The sequence below is a fragment of the Dromiciops gliroides genome, chromosome 4 (genome assembly GCF_019393635.1).
Source record: "Dromiciops gliroides isolate mDroGli1 chromosome 4, mDroGli1.pri, whole genome shotgun sequence".
In the NCBI taxonomy this organism is placed as follows: domain Eukaryota; kingdom Metazoa; phylum Chordata; class Mammalia; order Microbiotheria; family Microbiotheriidae; genus Dromiciops; species Dromiciops gliroides.
The window spans coordinates 132,685,484-132,709,827 of NC_057864.1; the positions used below are offsets into that span (position 1 = coordinate 132,685,484).

Consider the following 24,344-nt stretch of genomic DNA (forward strand, 5'->3'; position numbering starts at 1 on the left):
CTGCCTATTGTCTAATTCCTCTTTCACAAAGAGAGACCTCCAGCTGCTTGAAGATGTACAGTATCATGAAGTGGGTTTTTGATTGGTTTTAAATCCTTCTTCTTCTTTTTTTTTTTTTTTTTTAGTGAGGCAATTGGGGTTAAGTGACTTGCCCAGGGTCACACAGATAGTAAGTGTTAAGTGTCTGAGGCCAGATTTGAACTCAGGTACTCCTGACTCCAGGGCCGGTGCTCTATCCACTGCACCACCTAGCTGCCCCTTAAATCCTTCTTAACGTTAAAAAAAATCCAATGACTTCTACAAAACTCCTCACACAGTATGGGCTCAGTCATCCTGTGTGGTTGGCTGGTGAGGATCTTTCTTTTTTCTTTTTTTTTTTTTTTGGTGAGGCAATTGGGGTTAATCCTTGCCCAGGATCACATAGCTATTAAGTGTCAAGTGTCTGAGGCTGGATTTGAACTCAGGTTCTCCTGACTCCAGGACCAGTGCTCTATCCGAGGATCCATTTTGATCACAAACAAAGCAGAGAGCTGTGAAGATCTCTTCTTTCAACTAAATCCAAGGATCCTTTATGTTCTGGTTCACAGATGTCTCTTTTAAGGATGGACATTTCACCACCATTTTCCTAGATGGAAAGTCTACTTCAAGGGGATTCCTCTGCTTGGTCTTTTGTTTCTAGTGAGATAAATGTCTATATCAGTACTCCAGGCTAAAGACAAAATAGAATGAGCTAAAAATGAACTGTGTGCCTGAAAACGTATGCCTCTGATAGCCAAACAGGAGGGAAGGCCCTTAAGAAGGGAATAGGCATTTATAGGCACTTTTTATTTATAGGCACTTACTACATGGCAGGTTCTGGATCTAAGCACTTTTTTTTTTTTTTTTACAAATATCATCTCATTTGGTCCCCACAATGACACTGGAAGATAAGTGCTATTATTATCTCCATTATGCAGATAAGGAAATTGAGGTTGAGAGATAAAGTGAATTGCCCAGGGACACATAGCTGGCATGTGTCTGAGGTAGGATTTGAACTCGGGTCTTCCTAACATTAAGTCCAGCACTATACCACATGGTTGACCCACAAGACAGAATTCTGATATGACTCAAACCCCCCACACCACACCCCAGAACTTGTGGCCTTTATTTGATGAGACAATGCTTGCTAAAGTACTCATATTTGCAAAGAACTAAACAGAAAGTAGGTTCCCATCATTCAGGCAATGGCTAATCAGATTACAGTACATAAATATGATAGAAAAGGAGTTGGCAAACTGAGGCCAAATCCGGCACACCACCTGCTTTTTGTATGGCCTACAAGCTAAGAATGCTTTTTAAATAAACATGGAAAAGGGTCAGTCACAGTTTGCCAGCCTCTGCTATAGGATATTAACATAATGCAAAACCCCCCTTAAATATGAAGAGACAATCAACAAGTATTTATTAAGCGCCTACTATGTGTCAGGCACTGTGCTAGGCACTGGAGATACAAATACAATTAATGAAACAATCTCTACTCTCAAGGAACCTACAAAACCTGCACTCTCACAGGAGAGACAAATGATGTGCATACATGTATGTATATATGTATCCTCCATACATATGTGTAGCTATAAATACACCCACATATATGAATATGACCTATACATACATACATGTGTACATAGAATCAATATGAAAAGGATAAATGTGAATAAATACAAAGTAGTTTAATCTGGGTAATTTGAGAGGGAGGAGACAAGTAATTCAAGGGATCAGGAAAGGTTCTTGTGGGAAGTGGTGCTTGAGCTATGCCAGGAAGGAAGGAAGAAAGAAATTCCAAAAGAAAAAGTGAGAAGGGAATAGATTCCTGGTGGAAAACGTAGCCTGGGCAAAGGCGTGGATTTGGGAGATGGTGTGTCATGAGTGAGGAACAAAGAGAAGGTGAGTTCAGCTAGATTGCAGAGCTCGGGAGAGGAAGTAACGTACAATGAGACTGGAAAGATTGGTTGGGACAAGGTGGGAAAAGGTTTTAAAAGCTAAATAGAAGAGTTTATATTTGATGCTAAAGGCAGTAAAAGGAGCCACTGAACTTGATTGGGTAGTAGAGTCACATGGTTGGATCTGTACTTAAAAAAATCACTTTGGGAGCAATATGGTGGATGAACTGAATTGAGGAGACACTTTAGGTAAAGAAACCAACTAGGAGACCATTGCTTTAATCTAGAAGAGACACAAGGAGAGCCTAACCTAAGATGCCCCACTAGATTGGAATCTCCTTGAGGGTAGGCACTGTCTTTCTTTTTCCTAATGGTATCCTCAGTGCTTAGCAGGGTCTGGAGTATAATAAATGTTTTAAAAATGTTTATGGACAGACTAGGGTAGAAACAACAAGGTTTGACAAATGAATGGATATATGGGGTGAGGGAAAACAAGGAGTTAAGAATAATCTAAGGTTATGAAGCTGGGCTGGCAGAATGGTGGCTCCTTAGATAGATATAGGGAAATTAGAAGAGCATTGGGTTATGGAGGGAAAGATAATGAGCTCTATATTGAATTTGAAGGGTCTCTAAGACAATTCAGTTGGAAATGTCCAATAGGCAACTGGTGATTTAAAATTGAAGTTCAGAGGTGATACTGGAGTTGTCAACATAGAAAAGTGGTGGGTGATAATTAAACCCACTGGAGCTGATAAAGTCACTGAAAGAGGGTAACACTGAAAGAGGGTGACATCCTTCTCTGAACCCTGGGAAGCACCCACAGTTGGGGAATGTGATATGGATAATGAATGAGGAATGGAAACTGGGAAGGAGAAGCCATATGTGTAGGGGGGAATGAGGAGCAAGAGTAAGGTCACAAAAGCAAAAAGAAAGGAGAGAGTATTCAGGAAAAGAGGGTGATCAACAGCATCAAATGTAGCAGAGATAGAGAAGGCTGAGGTCTGAGAAAAGATCATTGGAGAAGGTGGAAAAGCTTGGAAAGACTTCTATAAATATGTTGAGTGAAGTAAGCATAACCAGGAAAACAATATTCACAAACAGCCTCTTGCATCTGATTGTGGCTGGTCATGCCTCACTGACACTAATATCCTACTCTAATGTACCATCCTGTCACAGAGTTTCTCATAGGCTAAGTCAGGGAATTCTGATAGAGCTTACCAAGCTGGAAAGGACTCAAGTATGGGTCCAGTGATAGAGTGTGTGTCTGCTACTTAAGTCCTGGATTAGTTGAGCAGAGAGAGGTTCATAAGGAAAAAGCTGGTCCATCAGGTGATGGATTTTTCAGTTACAACAACTTGTGAAATGTGGAGGGCAGGTTGTAATCAACACAGGGCAACACCTATGCCAATGAAATTTTTTTTCCAAATATCACAAATTACTCAGGCTTGCTCTGAACTGATAGAAGAGCACTGGAAAAATGGGTGTTCATCTCCAGTGAGGGTGAAAAAGTAAGATTCTCTTCTCAAAGGTTTCCTCGAGGGCCTAGAGCTTAAGTTATATTTCCAATCAAAGCCAATTCTTAACTGTGATTTTTTAAAAAAAACCTATGCTATTTGTAGGAAAAAACAACTTGGAAAATAAAATGCTTGGGAAGAAAAAAATCAAGCTAAAAAAGATTTTGACAGACTAGAACAATGGGCCACATCTAAGAAAACGAAATGTAATAGGGATGAATGTCAAGTGTTACCCCTGAGTTCAAAAAATATCAACTTCACAAGTACAGATCGAGGGAAGCATGACTAGATAACAGTTCATGAGAAAATGATTTGGAGGTTTTAGTGAACTGTGAGCTCTATGTAACTCAAAAGTATAGGACAGACCAAAAAAAAAAAAGCTAATATGATTTTTAGGCTACAACTTTAAGAGAAGAATGGCATCCAGAACAAAGGAGATGAGAAATCACTGTTTTCAATTATGGGTGTCAAGTTTTAGGGAGGACATTGACAAGCCAGAGTGTTTCCAGAGAAGGGATGGCCCTGAGACCATGACATACAAAAATCAATTGAAAGAAATAAGAATGTTTGGCTGAAAGAGAAAACAACTTGGGGAAGAAGGGGGAGGGGTTCATGACCATCATCTTCAAGGACTTGAAGAACTGTTATATGGATGAGGAATTACAGTTGTTCAGATGGTCCCAGATTTCAGAATGAGAATCCATGGGTGAAAGCTGCAGGGAGGTAGATTTCATGGAACTTAAGGGAAAACTCTAACAATCAATGTTCCCTCAAATTGGAATAGGTTGCCTTGGGACATAATGGGTATGCTCTCATAGGTTTTCAAGGGGAGGCTGAAAGAGTACTTGTCAGGGATATTGTAAAAAGGATCCCTGTTTTGGTAAGGGTTGGACAAGATAGGGACCTTTAAGGTTCTTTATTTTGTGATTCTAACATCAAAGTGGGTGATAGCTAAGGGAACATATTCATCAAAGAGAAAACCTAATTTTTAATTTCATATCAGTTCAAATTACTCTATTAACAAATGAAAGGCTCACATGTGGTTGTTGTTTTCCTGTTCCTATGGAAAACAAATTTTATCTGAGTAGAGGATTTTTAGTATTTGACCTATTCAAATGCTCTTCCTCTCTGGTGTGTTAGAATATTCCAATCTCACTAGATGGCAGTATTGCTTACACACACTAGAGTAATGCCCATCTTGGCCCTAAACCCTTCTGCCAGTTATGAAACTAAGACTACCAGAGACAAGCGGGCATGGGGCAGTTGCTACTACAGCACAAATTAATTCAAACCTTAACCCTAACCCAGCAACTTAAAACATGAAAATCCTTGTTAAGTGCAAATTCCTGAGTGGTTACAAGCAAAGCAAGCTAGTAACCACCCAGGAATTTGCATTTGCTTTGCTAGCAAGGAATGCTATTGTCCACATACAAAAAAAGCCTTGAAAGCATCCTCATTATTCTGACCAACATTTCAGGTTGACGAAATCCAGAGGAATTGATCTGAGATGACTGATGACTAAAAGGAAGAATATTGCTCTGTAATCAACAAATATTTATTAAGTACCCACTGTGTGCAGAGCGCTGTGGTGGGTGTAGGGGAGGACAAAGAAGTCCCTGCCCTCAAAAAGCTTCCAGTCAAAAGGACACCAATAGAGAGAGGGCTAAAATATATAATGTTATGTAAAGAGTTACAAAATAGTGTTATGCTAAGTCAGAAGAGGAAGGTTAATAATAATAATAAGATTATGATAGCTAACATTTATATAGAGCCTACTTTGTGCCAGGCACTGTGCTAAACTGGTTTACATACATCATTTCATTTGATCCTTACAACAATACTGGGAGGTAGGTGCTATTATTATTCCTATTTTACATTTGGGGAAACCAAGGCAAACAGAGGTTAAGTAACTTGCTCAGCACATAGTGTCTAAAGCCAGATCTGGACTCAGGTCTTCCTGACTCCAGATCTGGTGCTTTTATCCACTGTGCCACCTGGCTGCCTGCTTACCAATTGGGGAAGGGGGTGGCAGGTAGGGGAGAACAAAAGGAAAGATCAGTGAAGGATTCTTGGATTGAGTGGTTTTTGAGTTGGGCTTTAGCAAACTCATTCAATAGTTAAAGATTGGGGAAAGGAGGATATTTCAGGCAGGAGTGAAGTTACTATGTGTTTGAGGGGAAGAGGCAGAGAGAGGTACAGTTTGCCCACAACAATCAATGAAGTAGCTGAGAAGAGACAGGATGGAAAAGGAAAGATAAAATGATACCAAGTTATTTTTTGTTTGGTTTTTTTTTTTTGCTTTTTTGGATTTTGGGGGTTTTTTTATACCAAGTTATTAAGAGACATATTCCAGGCAAAGGAATTTTACATTTATTTTGTTGTTAACAGGGAGCCAGTGATGATTTCTGAGCAGAAGAGTAACATGGTTATATCAGTGCCTAAGAAAGATTATTCTGTCTGTGGCATGCAAGATGGACTGGATTGAGGAAGAGGACATGGGAAGAACAGTAAGGAAGCCATTTCAAAAACACAGGTAATGAGGGCCTAAATAAACTAATGGCAATAGGAAGAGAAAGAAGGGCTTGGTTGTTGTGGAGGTCTGCATGATAGGACCAGGTAACTAATTAGAAGTAGAAGGTAAAAAAAAAGAAAGAGTCAAAAATAGCCATGAGGTGATGAACAAGGAGGTCAGAGTGAAGTCAGGAGGCAGAAGAATATTAAGAAGGAAATATAGGGGCAGCTAGGTGGTGCAGTGGATGGAGCACCAGCCCTGGATTCAGGAGGACCCGAGTTTGGATCTGGCCTCAGACACTTAACACTTATTAGCTGAGTGACCCTGGGCAAGTCACTTAACCCCAAGTGCCTCACAAAAAAAAAAAAAAAAGAGGGAAGGATAATGAGCTTGGGCAGGGGATGTGTTGAGTTTGGAAGCAGAGGTGGCACATTAGGCAGCTAGAGATGGAGGTCTAGAACTTAGAACAATTGTGCTCTTAGGAGTCATCTGCATAGAGGTGGTCATTGAACCCATAGAAGCAAGTAAGATTGACAAGGAAGAGTATAGGGAGAAGAAAGGCCCCAAAACAGACATACCCTTGGAAAAATCCACATTAAGATTTTGGGAGAGGGATTCAAATCTGAGTGAGTCCTCCACGTAGAAGAATGTCACAGCCTATCCAATCTTCCTTCCTCTTCTGGTTGACTCTAGTCATCCATCCCTCCCCCACTCCCCTTTCTGCTCATGCCCATTCCCTCTCATGAGAAGCACCAAAGATCATGTTACTCAGACTGCCATCCTGCACTTTCATATAATCCACACTATCCAGCGCTTTGTATCATATGCTGTGGTGTGATGACTGACAAAAAGCAGCTTGTACCCTACATGGTCATGTATCGATGGGAATGTTCAAAACTAAGAGCTGTCAGCATTTAATTCCTACCCACTGTCCTATGCAGATGAGCTAAAGGCTATTTGTAATCACCAACAAAAATAAGTAGTGAAAGGTACAATATATAGGATGCATATATACATATATGGAAATATATGTATACATTTATATGTACACACACACACATATATATAGTGTCCCAAAAATCTTAGTGCAGTTTTAAGCGATTAAAGTTTTAAATTGCATTGAAACTTTGGGGACACCCTGAATTTACCAGAAAGTGTCTTACTCAGGGCACCTACTCATCTTTTGTTGCATGGATTAAAATGGCAAAACCAAGGTGAGGAGACAAGGGGGGTGAATCACACAGAACTTTTATTATCTGGGAAAAGCCAGGGAGTCGTTATAAAATCAGCATGTCAGACACTTTTACAGACTCAGGGTACTCTCTGCGGACGAAAGATCTGGACCCAATTAACTTCCAGGCAAATATTGTTATTGCAAGTCTCGTTGCTAAGGCGTTTAAACTCTTATGTATTTGGAAATCTCTCATGGGAGTCCAGGAGGGGCCCCACACCTGGTAGGCAAAGCAAATGCTCTCTCTCTCTGTGTCCACACCATGAACACAGGCACACCTGCATGAGTTTTTGCACGGCAAATTTTCAAGCAAGAAGTCAATTCCTAGGACACTTACGTGGCTTCTATTCAATGACTCACTTGATCTTTCCTAAAGTGATTGAAAATGGCCATAGTATAATATAGCTTTAGAACTGGAAGGCATCTCAGGGGCTCAGATGGAGAAGCTGAGGCCCAGAGAGGTTGTGACTTACCCAAGGTCACATAGGTAGTAAAAAAACAGAGCCAGGATTCAAGTTGAGGTGCTTTAATTACAAACCCACCATTCTTTTTACTAGACCAAGCCACTCGACTAAGGACAAGGTAGATCGATCCCTCAGCCATTATCAATTCCAAACACAGGAGAACCAGAAAAGGGCCTGACATACAGTAGATACTTAATAAGTGTTGACTGGATATATAGATGAAATTACAGGGCCAATCTAAACAGCATGGGAGGTTGAAAGATAAGAAGTGGACCTGCAATCTCATTGCTATAGGGAATTCCCAGATGAGGACGCGCCCTCTAACAACGCAGATTGGCATCCTGTCTACAATGTATAGTCTTAAGAGCAAGGAGAGACGGAATGACTTAACAAGGGTCACATAGCCAGAAACTGGACTTGAACTCAAGCCATCCTGTCTGGCAAAGAATAGTGGCTCTGGAATTGACTGATTAATTAAAATGCATTAATGTGCCTTCTATATGCCAGGCACTGTGGCAAGCACTAAAGATATAAATACAATTTATGCCCTCAAGAGGTTTACATTCTAATAGAGAAAAACAACATATAGAATTGGAAAGAGGGTGGGGGAGGGGAGAGTGTGTGCTCATGGTTTGGAAATGGTTGGGAATCCAAGGATGGCCAGGATTCCAAGCCAAACAAAGCAAAGGACATTAGAGTCCAAGGCCCCAAGAGCACAGTCCAGTTTCTGGTAGAAGAATGGACCGAGTCTGGAAAGCAACATGGTTTAGAAATAGCCAGGAAGGGCATGGTGGCCCGGGTTCTGGGCAAGATCAGCCAAAGGCTCAGCTATCAGTGCCCAGAGGGGTCAGATTATCTAGACTCAGATCCCCACCCATGGGGCTGATTGTCTGTGGGACCTTCAGAAAGTCACTCAGCTTCCCTGGACCCTAGCTTCCTCATCTATAAAATGAGGGGGTTGGACCAGGTGGCCACTAAGTTCACTTCCAGGCGAAGTCCATGATCCTGTGATCCTAAATTACTTAATCTCTCCAGACCCCAATTTCCTCATCTGTAAAATGAGCAGATTGGGCTAGAGCAGAGGATCTTCCTCTTTGCTGTGTTGCAGACCCCTTCTCAAGTCAGACTAAATGGATGGGCTTATCAGAATCACGTTTTTAGTTGTGGGAGATGAACTATGTAAGATGACAAGGGAAGCCAATTACACTGAAACATAGCACTAAAAATATTTTCCTAAGTTCACAGACCCCAGGTTAAGAACTCTAGAGACCAAGAGGTCTCTTAGGTCCCTTCCAGATCTAAATCTCTGTAATTCTATGACTTTTTCCCAGTTCTAAAGTTCGTGAGCCTAGAAATCAGAAGGCCTACTCTAAATAGTGATATGACCTTGAAAAGTCACTTCAGTTCTCTGGGTCCCAATGTCCTCAAATATCACATGAGGAGGGTGGAAAAGATCTCTAAGGACTCTGCATGTTATAAAATTCAATAAAATTCATTCATGTTCCTGATAGATTCAACAGCATTGTGGATTTACTTAGCTGGGAAAGGATAATGGATAATGATTTGCAGATCATGCCAACAGAAGAGATGAAAACAAAAAATAGCAACCACTATGTGAAAATGATGTTCTATACACAGTAAGTGTTTAATAAATGTTAATTAACTAGCCATTGTTGCAAGGAAGAACACACCCCCAAAAAATGCTAATCAAATGGATAATATGTGTAAAGCATTTTGCTTTACCTTAAAGCATTTTACTTTTACCTTAAAAAGCTTAGGTAAATGTAAGCTAACTGGTAGTAATACCATTAATGATGAAGGCCAATAATGACCACTTTCAGTAAGTAATGAAGATGTCACCATTCATGGTATAGTAGAAACCCCAAGTCCTTGGTTTATATGATGGGTTCTAGTAACAGCTTCTGAACCTCCATGCCTCATCTCACTCCTCCTAGACAGCATCATTTGTATCTAGAGAACATTCTATCCCATCATAAGCCTAGGAGGGCTTTTGTTGTTACTTAATCATTTCATTTGTGTCCTACTCTTCATGACCCCATATGAAATTTTATTGGCAAAGATCCTTAATTGGTTTGCCATTTTCTTCTCCAATTCATTTTACAGATGAGGAAACTGAAGCAAACAGGATTAAGTGACTTGCCCAGGGTCACACAGCTATTAAGTGTCAAGTGTCTGAAGCCAGATTTGAACTCAGGTCTTCCTGACTCCAGGCCCAGGCACTCTATCCACTGTATCACTTAGTCATGCTAAGGGGCCTAATTTTAAACCAAGGTTTCAGCTATCAGGAAATGGGGTGAAATACCTACATGGCCTATATTTCACATTAAGTACAACATATATGTAACAATGCTATAGTCTTCTACAAAATGTTCTGTCTCAAGATGGAAATTGAATTGGCCTCTTTTCTTATGTTCATGGTTTGCTAAAGCTGAACCAGGAGTGACATTAAGTAATTCAGCATGTCTTTGGTTAACTGTAAGCAAGAGTAAAGGATGAGAAAAAGGTTCATTTCCACCACCACTCTTCAATTTTTTTCTAAGCTAGAAACTGGTTCACAGTTGTGTGACATCCCCTGACACTGTTTAAGGTCAAAAGAAGCAGGAGTAAAATCTAGGCACCTGTTGGCAGCACGTGACCAGCAACTGCTGTTGGTTGTATGAGGAAGGTGGCCCCCTTCTCCACAATTATTTCTTCCCTCCAAGATGGCAGTGAGGGTCGGGCTATAAGCAAGCAGGTCTGGGGGCGGGGAGGACTGCTCTTCCCAGAGATCTTAGGGTCAGAGTGCTGGGCTGTTTCCGTAAAGGTCTGAAGGGAAATGGAGACCAAGATGGTGGTGGTGGGTTGTATTGCCTGGTACAAGCTGCCTCCTCTCTCTCCCTCGGAGTAGATTGATTTTCCTGCCCTATGGGTGGCAGTTGGTTGGCATTTGTTGGGGACAGCTGACCCTCTCTTCCTCTCAGGATATGCTAAGTTTGAGGTGCCAATAAGATATTAAGGTGAAGATGACCAGTACATAGGCAGCTAGGTGGTACTAGATAGAGAGCCAGGCCTGGAGTCAGGAAGACTCATCTTCCTGAGTTCAAATCCAGCCTCAGACACTCACTAGCCCTGTGACCCTGGGCAAGTCACTGTTTGCCTCACTTTCCTCATCTGTAAAATGAGCTGGAGAAGGAAAGAGCAAACCACTCCAGTAGCTCTGCCAAGAAAACCCCAAAATGGAGTCACAAAGAGCCAGACATGACTGAAAACAACTGAAGAAGACACAGTTGTCAGGCAAGCAGGATTGTTCACATACTCCATATACTGTGCTAGATTCATAGCCCATACCACACAGATGGAAACTTATGGCATGAAATATCTGCTGATTCCATAAAATAATGTTAGATGTCTTCTGTCACTGAAGGTCTTTAAGCAAAGACAGGATCACCATGTAGTAGACAGGATTCATAATTTGAGAAACGTTTAGATGGATTTATCTCTTTTTTGGGGGGTGGGGCAATGAGGGTTAAGTGACTTGCCCAAGGTCACACAGCTAGTAAGTGTCTGAGGCCAGATTTGAACTTAGGTCCTCCTGAATCCAGGGCAGGTGCTGCTTTATCCACTGTGACACCTAGCTGCCCCCTGGATTTATCTCTGAGATCAATTCATATTCTGTAATTATGTGATACAACAAGGGTCAAGCTGGCAAGTCCATGGTGGGGGGGGGTTAAGCATTTATTGAGCACCTGCTGTATACCAGGCAATATGCTAAGCACTTTACAAATATTATCTCATTTGACTCAGAAGGTAAATGAGTATGAAATATACACAATTCTAAATCACATCAGATATCTAGACAATGTCTCTAATATTGACTTTTCTGAGGAAGGACAACCATTTCCCTTCATGCTTTTTTTTCCTCAAAGATTAGATGTACACTGAAGACTCCTCAGTTCCTTTTCATGATTCATCCATATATTTATTTAAACCTGTACAATGCAGTACAGCAAGGACTTTATTAAGTACCTATGGTGCACTGCATACCATGCTAAGTATTAGGCAAGTAACAGCATTGAGATGAGAGTCCTCTCTTTGTGGAAGCTATAAACTAGCAAGCTCTTTCTTGAATTTTCCAATGTATGGTTCTCCTATCAGAAAAAAAAAAGTCTCTTTCTCCCTTCTAATGTTTCTCTCTTAAATCTGAAACCAATGCCCTCAGTCTCTAAAATTCTGTTGTAAGATGTGCTAGAGGAATTCATCATTTTTCAGGTAATTAAATTGGTTAATTTGTCATCAGAAATCTTATTTTTGGATGCAGATGAGGACATTTTGACTCACAATTTCTTCCTGTATATAGCGATGAATCGTTAGGAGCAACCTCAGCATTTTCCTGAGGTTGAGGCTATCATCTTAAGGGACCATTAATAATAGTTTTATTTTTATCAATTGACAAGTTTTATTGGGTTACCATGATGGTCACTCAGTTCCCTTGTCTATAAAATGAATGTACTAGTTGTTCCCTGAGGTCTCTTCCAATTCTCACATTCTATAATTCTATTACCATAAGTGCTATGGGGTCATACTTCAAGAGCCTTTATTTACTATAACTATTATATGAAAACTGAAGGAAAGCAGCTGCCAGACAGAATTAACCACTGTTCACTCCTTGCCTAGGGTCTCTTCTATCTTAGAATCTCTACTTTCCTTCAAACACCTCTTTCTGATCTCCATCCCCCAGAGGCTATTTGTTTTATATACCTACACTGTAGGGAGATGTTTTGTCCCTCTGTGTGTAATGTAAGATTCTTGAGACTAAAGACTATTTCAGTTTTTGTCTTTTTATTCTCAGTGCCCACCCATCACAGTGCCTAATAAATGCTCACCGAGTGACAGAAGTTGATAATTATCATGACATCAAGATGCTTGGTATTCTTATCAATGTCAAAACTCAACCTATTTCCAGTAAAGTCTCTGTAGCCTTTTGTATTAAAGATGTGGTTGGTGGGGCCATGTGTATGTGTGTGTTCATCTCTGTCTCTGGAGAATAAACCCAATGCTACAGGCCTTCCTCTGGTTCTTTTCATAATGGAGGCCCAAGTGCCATTAAGTAGCTCTCTCAAATGTTTGATTTCTTGGTAGACGGTAAAACCATCCACTTGTACATCTTGAAAACAAAATCTCCTCTTCATTTAATGGTTTAGTATAGTTCCTCTCTCCCACCCTCCCCACCCCCATACAGGTGCTCCTTAATACACTTCCTCTAATGCAACAAGCCAGAGAGAACCTGGAAGATGCCAATAACAGCTATTTTCTTAAGGATGACAACATCTGATACATCTTCACCATCAACAAAATATGCAAACGTGGGACTGAGAAATGTCTGCTGAAAAAGAATAAGTCCAAGGATGTTTCTGGTGCAAAAGAGATACCTTTAATCATGTCATTCCATACCTATTGCATATATGTACATATTTTTGTTGCATATATGTATGTATATATGTGTATATATGCATGTATATATGTTGGTTGTTGTCCTTTGTGCTCAAAGAGGACCAAAATGACATCAATATGTTGAGGTGAGGGTATAGTGTATTCAACTGTGACTTATCAGACCAATACAAACTCGGAAGGTTCTAGCACAGGCAGGGCATCAATAGTACATCTCATGTTTCTTTTGAACTAATGCAATTCTGCTTTGCTCACAGAGCACATCTATACATTATGTATATATAGACAGTATACACATACAGTATATGTGTACCTATACAGATGTATCTATCTCTCAGCCTAGCTAGCTAGGTATAGATAGATGATAGATCAAGACAGAGACAAAGACAGAGAGAGAGAGAAAGAGAGACAGAGTGACAGAGAGAGACAGAGAGATTCAGAGACAGAGAAGTCAGCGGCAGTAAGATAGCCATTAAATGAAGAGGCAGCTTCTTTCCCTGACAATATAATTGGGTCATCTCACTGTCAACCAGAAATCAAACATTTGAGATGGCATTTAGGACTCCATTATTAAAAGAACCAAAGGAAGACCTCTAGCATTGGATAGATCCTCTATAAAGGACTGGTTTTTAAAAAGGCATTGGAGGGAGCAGCTAGGTGGTGCAGTAGATAAAGCATCGGCCCTGGATTCAGGAGAACCTGAGTTCAAATCTGACCTCAGACATTTAACACTTACTAGGTGTTTGATCCTGGGCAAGTCATTTAACCCTCATTGCCCCAGGGGAAAAAAGGCATTGGAAAGAATTACACAGGGATCAAGAGTGTATAGGGAGGTGCTCTAATCTGCATTGGTGAAGAAAGGACTCATGAAGGACTTTCAAAGTATCCAAGGATTGATATTTATTTTGTTTTGTTCTTTTTTTTAGTGAGGCAATTGGGGTTAAGTGACTTGCCCAGAGTCACACAGCTAGTAAGTGTTAAGTGTCTGAGGCGGGATTTGAACTCAGGTACTCCTGACTCCAGGGTCAGTGCTCTATCCACTGTGCCACCTAGCTGCCCCCAAGGATTGATATTTAAATGCACAAGGGTATCTGGGTTGTGCCCAGAACCAACTTCACATTTGACTCACCACCAGTGAGCTCAGACTTGCCTCTAGTGTTGCTATTTCTTTACTCCCAGTGTTAAACTGAGGGACTTTTCATTCAACTTTGCTCTTGCCTCCACGTTTTAGAAATACAGTTACAGGAAATAATTTGGCATCTCTAGACCTTGGGAGGTTATCTAGTCTCTTTCTTTGCCCTCAGGAAAATTCTCACTGTACAGCAGGGGTTCTGAACATTTTTTGTGTCATGAACCCTGTTGGGCAACCTGGTGAATGAAGCTTATGGACCACTTCTCAGAATAATGTTTTTAAATACATAAAATAAGACACATCGGATTACAAAGAAAGTCAAAATATTGAATTACGGTTATCAAAAATTTGGGGGGGGGGCAATGAGGATTAAATGACTTGCCCAGGGTCACACAGCTAGTGTCAAGGGTCTGAGGCTGGATTTGAACTCAGGTCCTCCTGAATCCAGGGCCAGTGCTTTATCCACAGCACCACCTAGCTGTCCCCTATCAAGAATATTTTAAAGTAAGTTCATGGACCCCATCTTAAGAACTATAAGTCACCCCAGATAATTGAGAATCTATCCTATTTTGAAAAACCTCAGAGAAAAATCGTCAAAGTCCTTTGGAAATGTGGACCAACGTACAGCAACCCTAATTATTAAAAAGTTCTGCCTTATCTTTCTTCTGTACTGTTCCACACATCCAAAAAAGAGATAGGCAAACCTCCATTACCTCCACTTCCCTTCAGAAGGCTAGACTGCAGAAATGGGGGGAGGGGATCCTTCAGAGAATTTTGAGAACACTTTCCCCTTCTCTGGAGGGGCAATCCTCAGGGCACAGCTGGGCAGATGCAGTGGCCTGTGGCAGTTTTCCAGAGAGAGGGTTTGCTCCTTTTTTCCTTTTTAAACATGGGAACAGGAAAATAAGGCCGGCTATCAGAGCATTCAATCATTTCTGACAAGTTGTCTAGACTGTTGAACTAAAAGTATATTTACTGCAGGGAGATGCCCACAGCAGGAGACATCAAGTCTAGCCAGTCCCATAGCTACTGTCCCTGGGCATCAGCCTGACAAAGTCATGACACAGGAGGACACCAATTCATAGCCAGATACCAAATCTCTTTATCCCAGAGAGATTTCCTCTGGTCCCTGTAGCTCAGGAAAATGTGTGACCTTGTATGTGTTGGACTTGAAAGGAGGCAATAAAGACCTGTTAGGAAGACAATTCACAAGTGGAACCTTCTCAAGCTGGTGGTCCTTGTAAGTTGTACTGAACAGGACCTCAAGCTGGGAAAACAAAGATCTCATTATATGAGCATTTCTTTCTTATCCACATGTGATGGAGGGGGAAAAATGTGTTAGAAAAATGAGAAAGGGGGAAAAGGTGGCATGAATAATAAATTGAAAACAGGAAGGCCTGGGGTAGAAACTGGCCTCTGGCATTTATTTGCTATGTGATCATGAGCAAATCTTTTTTTTTTTGGGGGGGGGAGCAATTGGGATTAAGTGACTTACCCAGAGTCACACAGCTAGTAAGTGTTAAGTGTCTGAGGTCACATTTGAACTCAGGTCCTCCTGAATCCAGGACTGGTGCTCTATCCACTGTGCCACCTAGCTAACCTGCAAATCATTTTTATGTCTCAGTTTTCTCATCTGTAAAATGGAGATGATGATCTCTGTAATACCTGCTTCGTTGGTTTGTGAGACTCCAATGAGATAATAAATGTAAAGTACTTTATAGAATTTAAAAGGCTTTATAAGGATCTGTTGCTATTTAAAAAAAATATTTAGGGGCAGCTAGGTGGCACAGTAGAAAGAGCAGCGGCCCTGGATTCAGGAGTACCTGAGTTCAAATCCAGCCTCAGACACTTAACACTAGCTGTGTGACCCTGGGCAAGTCACTTAACCCCAATTGACTCACACACACACACACAAAAAAATTTAAATAGATAATCCTCAAATATCATTTTAGGTAATAGTTTTAAGTCTGCCCTTCTACCTAAACTTGCTAACATGTGGCTATTCTTAATTTCCTTTTTTTAAGTATTAAGCTTCAATGCTGTGGTTAATACCCAGTACATTTCTGTCATGGAATAATAATAAACTGCAAATGCTTATAGTTTAGCTTTGGTGATGGCACTAAAAATAGGGAAATGGGCAAAAGTCAGGTATTGGAGAGAGAGGGCAGAGAGATGCAAATAGAAGACACTGGATAATATTTAATATAAGCTCAAAGAAGGCCCAAGTTGCTTATTTCCCTGAATATTTCCCAACTAAGGCAAAGGTGAGATGTATCCTTAGAATCATAAATTTTGCAAACGAAAAGAATCAGGGAGTCAGATAAGAACACTGTCTTAGCTCTACCAAGCTATAATCATGGATATGTCACTTCATCTAAGCTGGACAAGATAATCATTGTCAAACTCCAATCCCACTCTAAATTTTCAGATGCAACAAACTTAAGTAAGAAAAAGTACATCATCCAGAACTTAGAAAAAATTATTTTCCATTCCTGTTGTGGGATCAAAAGATGCTGGGTTAACCTGTAAGATGTGAAATACCCAGGTTATTCAGAGGGCATTGAAATCTATATATTGAATAAATTCTATGTCTTATGCATAGATGTTACTCTTTTCAATTGTATACAAATGTTGTTGTTATTAATAAAATATAAATTCATTTTAAAGGGTTACTAAATTCATAGTGGGACAAGTAGGTAAGACAGTAGATAGGGTACTGCACCTGGAGTCAAGGAGACTCATTTTTCTGAGTCCAAAAGTTGCCTCAGACACTTACTAGCTATGCGACCCTGGGCAAGTTCTTTCACCCTCTTTCCCTCAGTTTCCTCATCTGTAAAATGAGCTGGAGAAGACATAGCAAACTACTCCAGTGTGTTTGCCAAGAAAACCCCAAATGGGGACACAAATTGTTGAACACAACTGAACAACAACAAAATTCATGGTATCTTTTTGTCCTCAAGAATTTTCTCTATCAATAGATTTATTACATAGTACAAATCCTTTTATGTGGGTATCTCAGAAATTTTATGTTAAAGAGGGGTACCCACACTTGAAGAGGTTGGGATCCATTGCCTTAGATTATATAAATTCACCCATTGTCACTTTGGAGCCATCATCCTTCATTAACACCTGAGCATGAATTAATTTATCAGATCAGTTTACGAAACAAGACCATGAGATTCAGTTCAAAACTGAATGACCAAGTATGGGGGTAAACTGACAAAAACAATGAGTCCACTTCACAGGGATTAGATTAGACAACCCATTGAAACTCTTTCAGCCCTAAAAATATAGCACCCCAGGATTCTGTGACTGGCATTATATGACTGAATAAATCAGAATCAGTAGTGGAACTGATAAGAGTGGAAGGCTTGGTACATGTGGCATTTCCCCCAGGAGGTAAGGCCCTGGTGGGTGAAGAGAGAACCTTGGACAACCAGTAGTTCATAAGAATGAATCACAGATTTAGATATAAAAGAGAACTTAGACCAGTTTGTCCACCCCCCTCTTCATTTTACAGAAGAGGAAACTGAGACTTAGAGGCCTGAAGTAACGTGCCCGTGATCACAGATCGTAAGTATCACAGGTAGCATTTGAACATAGGTCCTCTGACTTCCGACCCACTGTACTGCCTCTGGTAACTATACAACTGATTTAGAGAAGGGTGCCAAAAGGGAAAAGGGGAAGTAAACACCAATTGCTTATTTCATAATTCTGCTTCAAGCCAACCCCAATAGCCACTTACCTGGTAGGGGTATAATGTGACTCCATTTGTTCTGGACAGGGACCAGGTGCCATCCAGATACTGGTGGGCCTGGATAGCCACAGAGTTGAGGATATTCCCATTGCTGGGACTGGTGGCCATCTGGAGGCTGACCTTGGCCTGGTGAGTAGGGGATCCATTCTTCTTCTCTGCCCCACTGCCAACCCCAAGGCTATTGGGCTTGCCGCCATGCTTGTTGGTGATGAAGCCTGTATAGTTGGAAGTGGCATAGGAAGCGGGCACAAAGGCCCAGTCTCGCGGCTGCTGGAGGCCACCCACGTGCCGGGGTCCCACCAAGGCAGGGAGGTTGGCAAGTGGTGGAGGCGAGCTTGGGGACGTGTCATAGTGCTCACTGTTGGCAGCCTGCTCCAAGGTGAGCACCATCTGGATGGCCTCCTGCTTCAACTGGTTCAGGTGAGTCGCGCAGATGTCACAGCGGTTGTCCCGTTCATTCCAAGCTTTCCGGATGGTGTTGGGAACCTGGAGCTTATCATGGATGGCAGAAGAGAAGGCAGGGTCCTAGAGAAAAAGCAACAGAGAAAAGGAAAGGTATTTAACTCCAGGCTGCTACTGTACCAGGAGGACATTGGGTGGGGAAAGAGGAGGGAGCCACCAGGCCAGGTCCATTCAACTTCAACGACTAGTTGTTGAGCTAAGCTCAGGATACATCCAAAGAACCACATGGAAGTGCAGTATTGATGGCTATTAACATCAGTCATATTGAAACCTCTCACAGCAAAAGTTTTTAATCATTTTCAGAAAACAATTTTTTTTTTGCAGGGCAATGTGGGTTAAGTGACTTGCTCTGGGTCACACAGCTAGTAAGTGTCAAGTGTCTGTGGCTGGATTTGAACTCAGGTCCTCTTGAAACAAAAAACAATTTAAGAGCCATCTTTCCCAGACTAGTCAAAAGTAAATGAGTAGAATTCACTGGCCAGTTTCCCTTTTTTAACTGGTAGATAATATTTTTTTCAGGTTAATAAGCATTTATTAAGCACTTTCTATAGGCCAGGCACTGAGCTAAGCACGGGTTTTAACAAAGAAAAAAATGGACTTGCCTTTAAATTGCTTACATTTCATTAGCAATGGAACATGCAGGGGCAGCTAGGTGGCGCAGTGGATTAAGAACCAGCCCTGGATTCAGGAGGACCTGAGTTCAAATCTGGCCTCAGACACTTTTTACTAGCTGTGTGACCCTCGGCAAGTCACTTAACCCCCATTGCCCCACAAAAATTTTTTTTAAAAAATTAAATGATAAAAAAAGAAATGGGGGGCAGCTAGGTGGTGCAGTGGATAGAGCACTGGCCCTGGATTCAGGAGGACCTGAGTTCAAATCTGGCCTCAGGCACTTACTAGCTGTGTGACTCTGGGCAAGTCACTTAACCCCCATTGCCCTGCAAAAAAAAAAAAAAAGAAAAAAAGAAATGGAACATGCACATATTAGTACATAATGGAAAGATTTTTAAAAACCACAAAATCAGTAGTGGGTAGTTTAGTTTTTTTGTTGTTGTTGTTTTGGGGTTTTTTTGTTTTTTAGTAGTAGGTAGTTTTGAGAGGGAGAGCACTAGAAGCTATGGGTGGGGATGGGGGAAAGGCAGGTAGAGAAGGCTGAAGTCAGGAAAGGCTTCACGGAAAAAGTAGAGGTTGAGCTAATCTTGAAGGAAGTAAGGTTTTGTATGAGGCAGAGAAGAGATAAGGTAAGAGTGCAATCCAGGCAGGAGGGATGGCCAAAACAAGGCACGGAGATGGGAGATGGGGTACAGGATCTGAGAAATAAGAAGGAGGACAGTTTGGCTAGATCAGAGACGGGAAGTAATGTATAATAAGGTCAGAAAGGCAAGGTTGGGTTGAGATTGTGAAGGGCTTTAAAAGCCAGAGTCTATAGTTCATACTAGAGACATGAGCAAGACCCTGGCATTTATTGAGTAAGGGGGTTATGTGGTCACTTACATAGGCACATACTTGGTTTTGGTGGGTTTTTTTCCCCTGGTAATCATAATGAACAGATTCATAATTAAGTTATCTGCATCCTTCCCCCTTATGATTTTTTTAGAGGCAATTGGGGTTAAGTGACTTGCCCAGGGTCACACAGCTAGTAAGTGTCAAGTGTCTGAGGCTGGGTTTGAACTCAGGTCCTCCTGACTCAAAGGCCAGTGCCACCTAGCTGTCCCTACCCCCTCTTATGATTAATATACATGTTAGAGGGATAGCTAAGGAGGGATGGAGGGATGGAGTTTAGGACTATGGAATAAAGTATTTCTTATGCAAATCACTATTAATAGTTCAAATTTATATGATACTTTATGTAGAGTCCTCTGTAGGACCATGCCACTATGCAGCAGAAGCCCTACCTGTTGGCCAGGGAGAGAGACGGAAGGAGGGAGAGTTAGTTTCCATTGCTGTGGCATCTCTTGGGACTGGTTCTCCCTCCCCGACTGCCATGGAAACCAGTGATGGATCACTTTCTCTTCCAAGGCAACTGTAGCTAAGTTGTGATTGTCCCTGCTGTGTGTCCCCTCCCCCACACTTCTACCACCCAATTCGCTATTGTGTTTCTCTTAGCTCCTTTTCCATTTTTCCATATACTTCCCCTCTGTAAGTTCTCTTGATTCCCTATCATGGAGTGGAAAGTATCTCCAGGCACCTCAGAGACTACCCAGTCCAACTCATAACTGTACAAGAATCCTATCTGTGATACCCTCCAAACATGGCAATCTAGACTTGGCTTAAAGACCTTCAAGAGGGAATCTACCACCTCTTGGGGTAGACCATTCCACTTTTGGACAGTTCTTATTGGGGTGGGTTCACAGAGTTCCAGGCCAGGAGTCAGGAAGATTGATCTTCCTGAGTTCAAATCTGGCCTCAGACACTTACTACCTGTGAGACCTTGGACAAGTCAATTATCCCTATTTGCCTTCTCATCTATAAAATAGGGGCACACTGGAGAAGGAAAGAGCAAACCACCCCAGTTTCTTCGACAAAAAAAGCCCCATGGACAAAAGTCCACAGGATCATGTAAAGTTGGACACAACTCAACAACAACAACATATGTATAGGAAACAGTAGGAAGAATGGGAATGGTGGTAGCTATGGGAGTAACAGGCATCATGGGGGCAGCTAGGTGGCGCAGTGGATAGAGCACCGGCCCTGGAGTCAGGAGAACCTGAGTTCAAATCCGGCCTCAGACACTTAACACTTACTAGCTGTGTGACCCTGGGCAAGTCACTTAACCCCAGTTACCTCACTAAAAAAAAAAAAAACTAAAAAAAACAGGCATCATGAAGCAAGAGTGAATGTGGGCAGGACCACATCTGTGTGCATCTTTATTGGGTCATAGTGAATTCTTGTAATAGAATGCTTTCTATGAATAACTAGCAAGGTTCATGACATCAAAATACTGGCAAGCCAGGCCAGCCAAAGCTTGCTGGTGATTTCCATACAATAGAGACTCCAACACGCTATGTGAAATGGGGAGGGGAGGCGGGGAGGAGTGTGGGAATGATGACAGGGTTGAGAAGAGAAGACAAAGGATGTTAAGGAATGAGGGTAGGCCAAGAGATCCCTGTTGGAGGGAAGGGGGGAGGGCAATTCATTACAAACTCTAGGATTTTGTTTTCACTGTTTAACTGCCGTGAACTGCTCTTCAGCATTAAATGATTAATTGATTAATAAATCAGGAGGCAGCCGCAGAGGAGTGGCTCAGGAGGTAGGAACTCAAGACTGCCATACAACATTATGGAAAATAGTAGGGGGTCATGGTTGATCAAATCTCAGGCAGATAAAGCATCCACAGGCTCCCAACATCATAAGCACCATATGAGAAGTGACCTGTCAGACAACCTGCTACTGTAAATATTTTTGTCCAGTGAAATTTCAGTCATCTCACAGGCCAAGGTGGCTAAAAACACTGCATGATTATTATTATTCATCTCGATTTAGGCATAAGTATCTATTCTTTTGTTCCACGACCATTTATCAAGCATATTGTCTTAGGGAGGCAGTATGATATGGGGGGAAGACCATCAAACTGAGCATCAGAGAAGCTAGGAGAAAAATTCTGGCTCTGCCACTTATTCCCTGGGTAATCTCAGTCAAATCACTTAGCCTCACTTGACTTTAGTTTCCTCATCTGGAAAATAAGGGGGCATGGACTAGATGACCTCTATGTTCCCTACCAGCTCCAAATCTAGGATCCTCTAAGAAATCTTGGGATTAGTAAACCTGGCTTTAAATATTAGCTTGGCAATTTGCTACCTCAATGATCTTAGACAATTTTATTGGTAGCATTGTTATCATCACTGTTATCTAGTTCTCATCTTTTTTTATGAATTTCAGATAGAAATGATCCAAAGACAAGTTTGTATGTTATATTATATTATATTATAATTATAATAATTATTATTATTACATTCTGTGGGTCATTGGGTAAAAATTATTGTATTTACTATTTACAGGCAGCTAACTGATGCAGTAGATAGACTGCTGGGTCTGGAGTCAGGAAGACCTGAGTTCAAATGCATCCTTAGACCCTAGCAGTATGACCCTGGGCCAGTCATTTAACCCTGTTTGCCTCAGTTTCCTCATCTATAAATATGCAGGAGAATGAAATGGCAGACCACTCCAGTAACTTTGCCAAGAAAACTCCAAATAGGGTTACAAAGAGTCAGATGACTGAAATGACAAAACAACATCTAATTATTTATAATTAACTAAAAGTATTGGGATGAGTTCATCTCATGTAGGATCCACTGAAAGCATTTTCAGGACTATTCTGGTAGCAGACAGGGCATTATCATCATCATCATCAGGAACAACAACAATAATACGTGTGTGTGTGTGTGTGTGTGTCACACTTCCTAAGTATCTAGGTATGAGGAACTAACTATAGGGAAGCAATGTGGTGCAGTGGATAGAGTACTGAACCTGAAGTCAGAAAGACTCATCTTGTTTGGTTCAAATGAGGCCTCAGACACTTGCTAATTGTATGACTCTAGGCAAGTCACTTAACTCTGTTTGCCTCAGTTTCCTCATCTGTAAAATGAGCTGGAGAAGGAAATGACAAACCGCTCAGTATCTTTGCCAAGAAAACTCCAAATGGGGACATGAAGAGGAAGACATGACTAAAAAATAATTAACCAAAAATAATGATAACAGCAATAGCCAGCATTTTTATAGCACTTTAAGGTTTACAAAGCTCTTTATAAATATCATCCCATTTTATCCCCTCAACAACCTTTATAGGTGAGGAACCTGAGGTATATAGCTAAGTAAGTGTCTGAGGCTGGATTTGAACTAGAGTTAAGTAGTAAGTAGTACAGTCAAAGACAAAGAAAACATGATTCCTGACCCCTGAGAGGGTTTTAGTCTAATAGGAACTTTAAATACAACATGTTTTCACTTCCATTTACCTCAGAACTATGGGCAGGGATTTGATGATGAGTTTCAAAAGGATAGTGGACATGTATCCAGCACTGTTAAGGTTTGCAAAGCATTTCGTAAATATCTCATTTTATTTGTATAACAACCCTGGGAGATAGGTGTTATCAGTATCCTTATTTTACAGATAAGGAAACTGAGGCAGGCAGAGGTTAAGTCATTTGCCTAGGATCAAGTAAGTGTCTAAGGTGGGATATAAACTCAGGTTTTCCTAACCCCAGGAAACCATCCACTGAGCAACCTAACTGCCTTACTATCATCACCATCACCATTATATTATTCAAAGAAACACAAGTTATGACTCTTCACCCTTTCCTCCTCTTCATGATAATGAAATATTTACTGAGGATCCATTTACACCTTATGTGGGTAGGCTGTTGATAAGCAAAGAGAAAAGCCCTGTCTCCTGACCTCAAGGATTTACAGGTCAGGAAAGTAAGCATAATCTATGCACTGAAATGGAAGCATCCATGTGGGCAACACATATAAGGTCTCTTGTTGTCTGGCCTTCACTTCATTATCAGTAAATTAAAAGAGTTCAAAAGTGGGTGTGAGGGGTGGCTAGGTGGCACAGTGGTTAAAGCACCGGCCCTGGATTCGGGAGTACCTGAGTTCAAATCCGGCCTCAGACACTTGACACTCATTAGTTGTGTGACCCTGGGCAAGTCACTTAACCCCCATTGCCTGGCAAAAAAATTAAAAAATAAAAATGGGTGTGCATGTGGTCACTGCATAAGAGATTTAATGTTTATGTATCTAGTGATACAGAAGTCACTGTTATCTAGCTCCCACTCTGTCCAAGATGGCTGGGAGAGTTCTGAGCATCCCACTCCCCAAGAGGGACCAAATCTAAAAGCCAACAGCTGCCAAATCTGAGACTTTGTGATATCCGATTGACCTAGAGTTTAAAGGTGATACCTTGCAT

At 41.2% G+C, this 24,344-nt stretch overlaps 1 protein-coding gene across 1 annotated transcript in view; it reads right to left on the bottom strand.

Annotated features, from left to right (window-relative positions):
• KIF26B (kinesin family member 26B) overlaps positions 1-24,344 on the bottom strand; it is a 639,143-nt gene that overhangs the window by 387,534 nt on the left and 227,265 nt on the right. Inside the window, exon 3 of the mRNA XM_043962875.1 lies at positions 17,966-18,502. Coding sequence (XP_043818810.1) covers positions 17,966-18,502 — 537 coding nt within the window. The remainder of the gene's footprint in view (positions 1-17,965; positions 18,503-24,344) is intronic.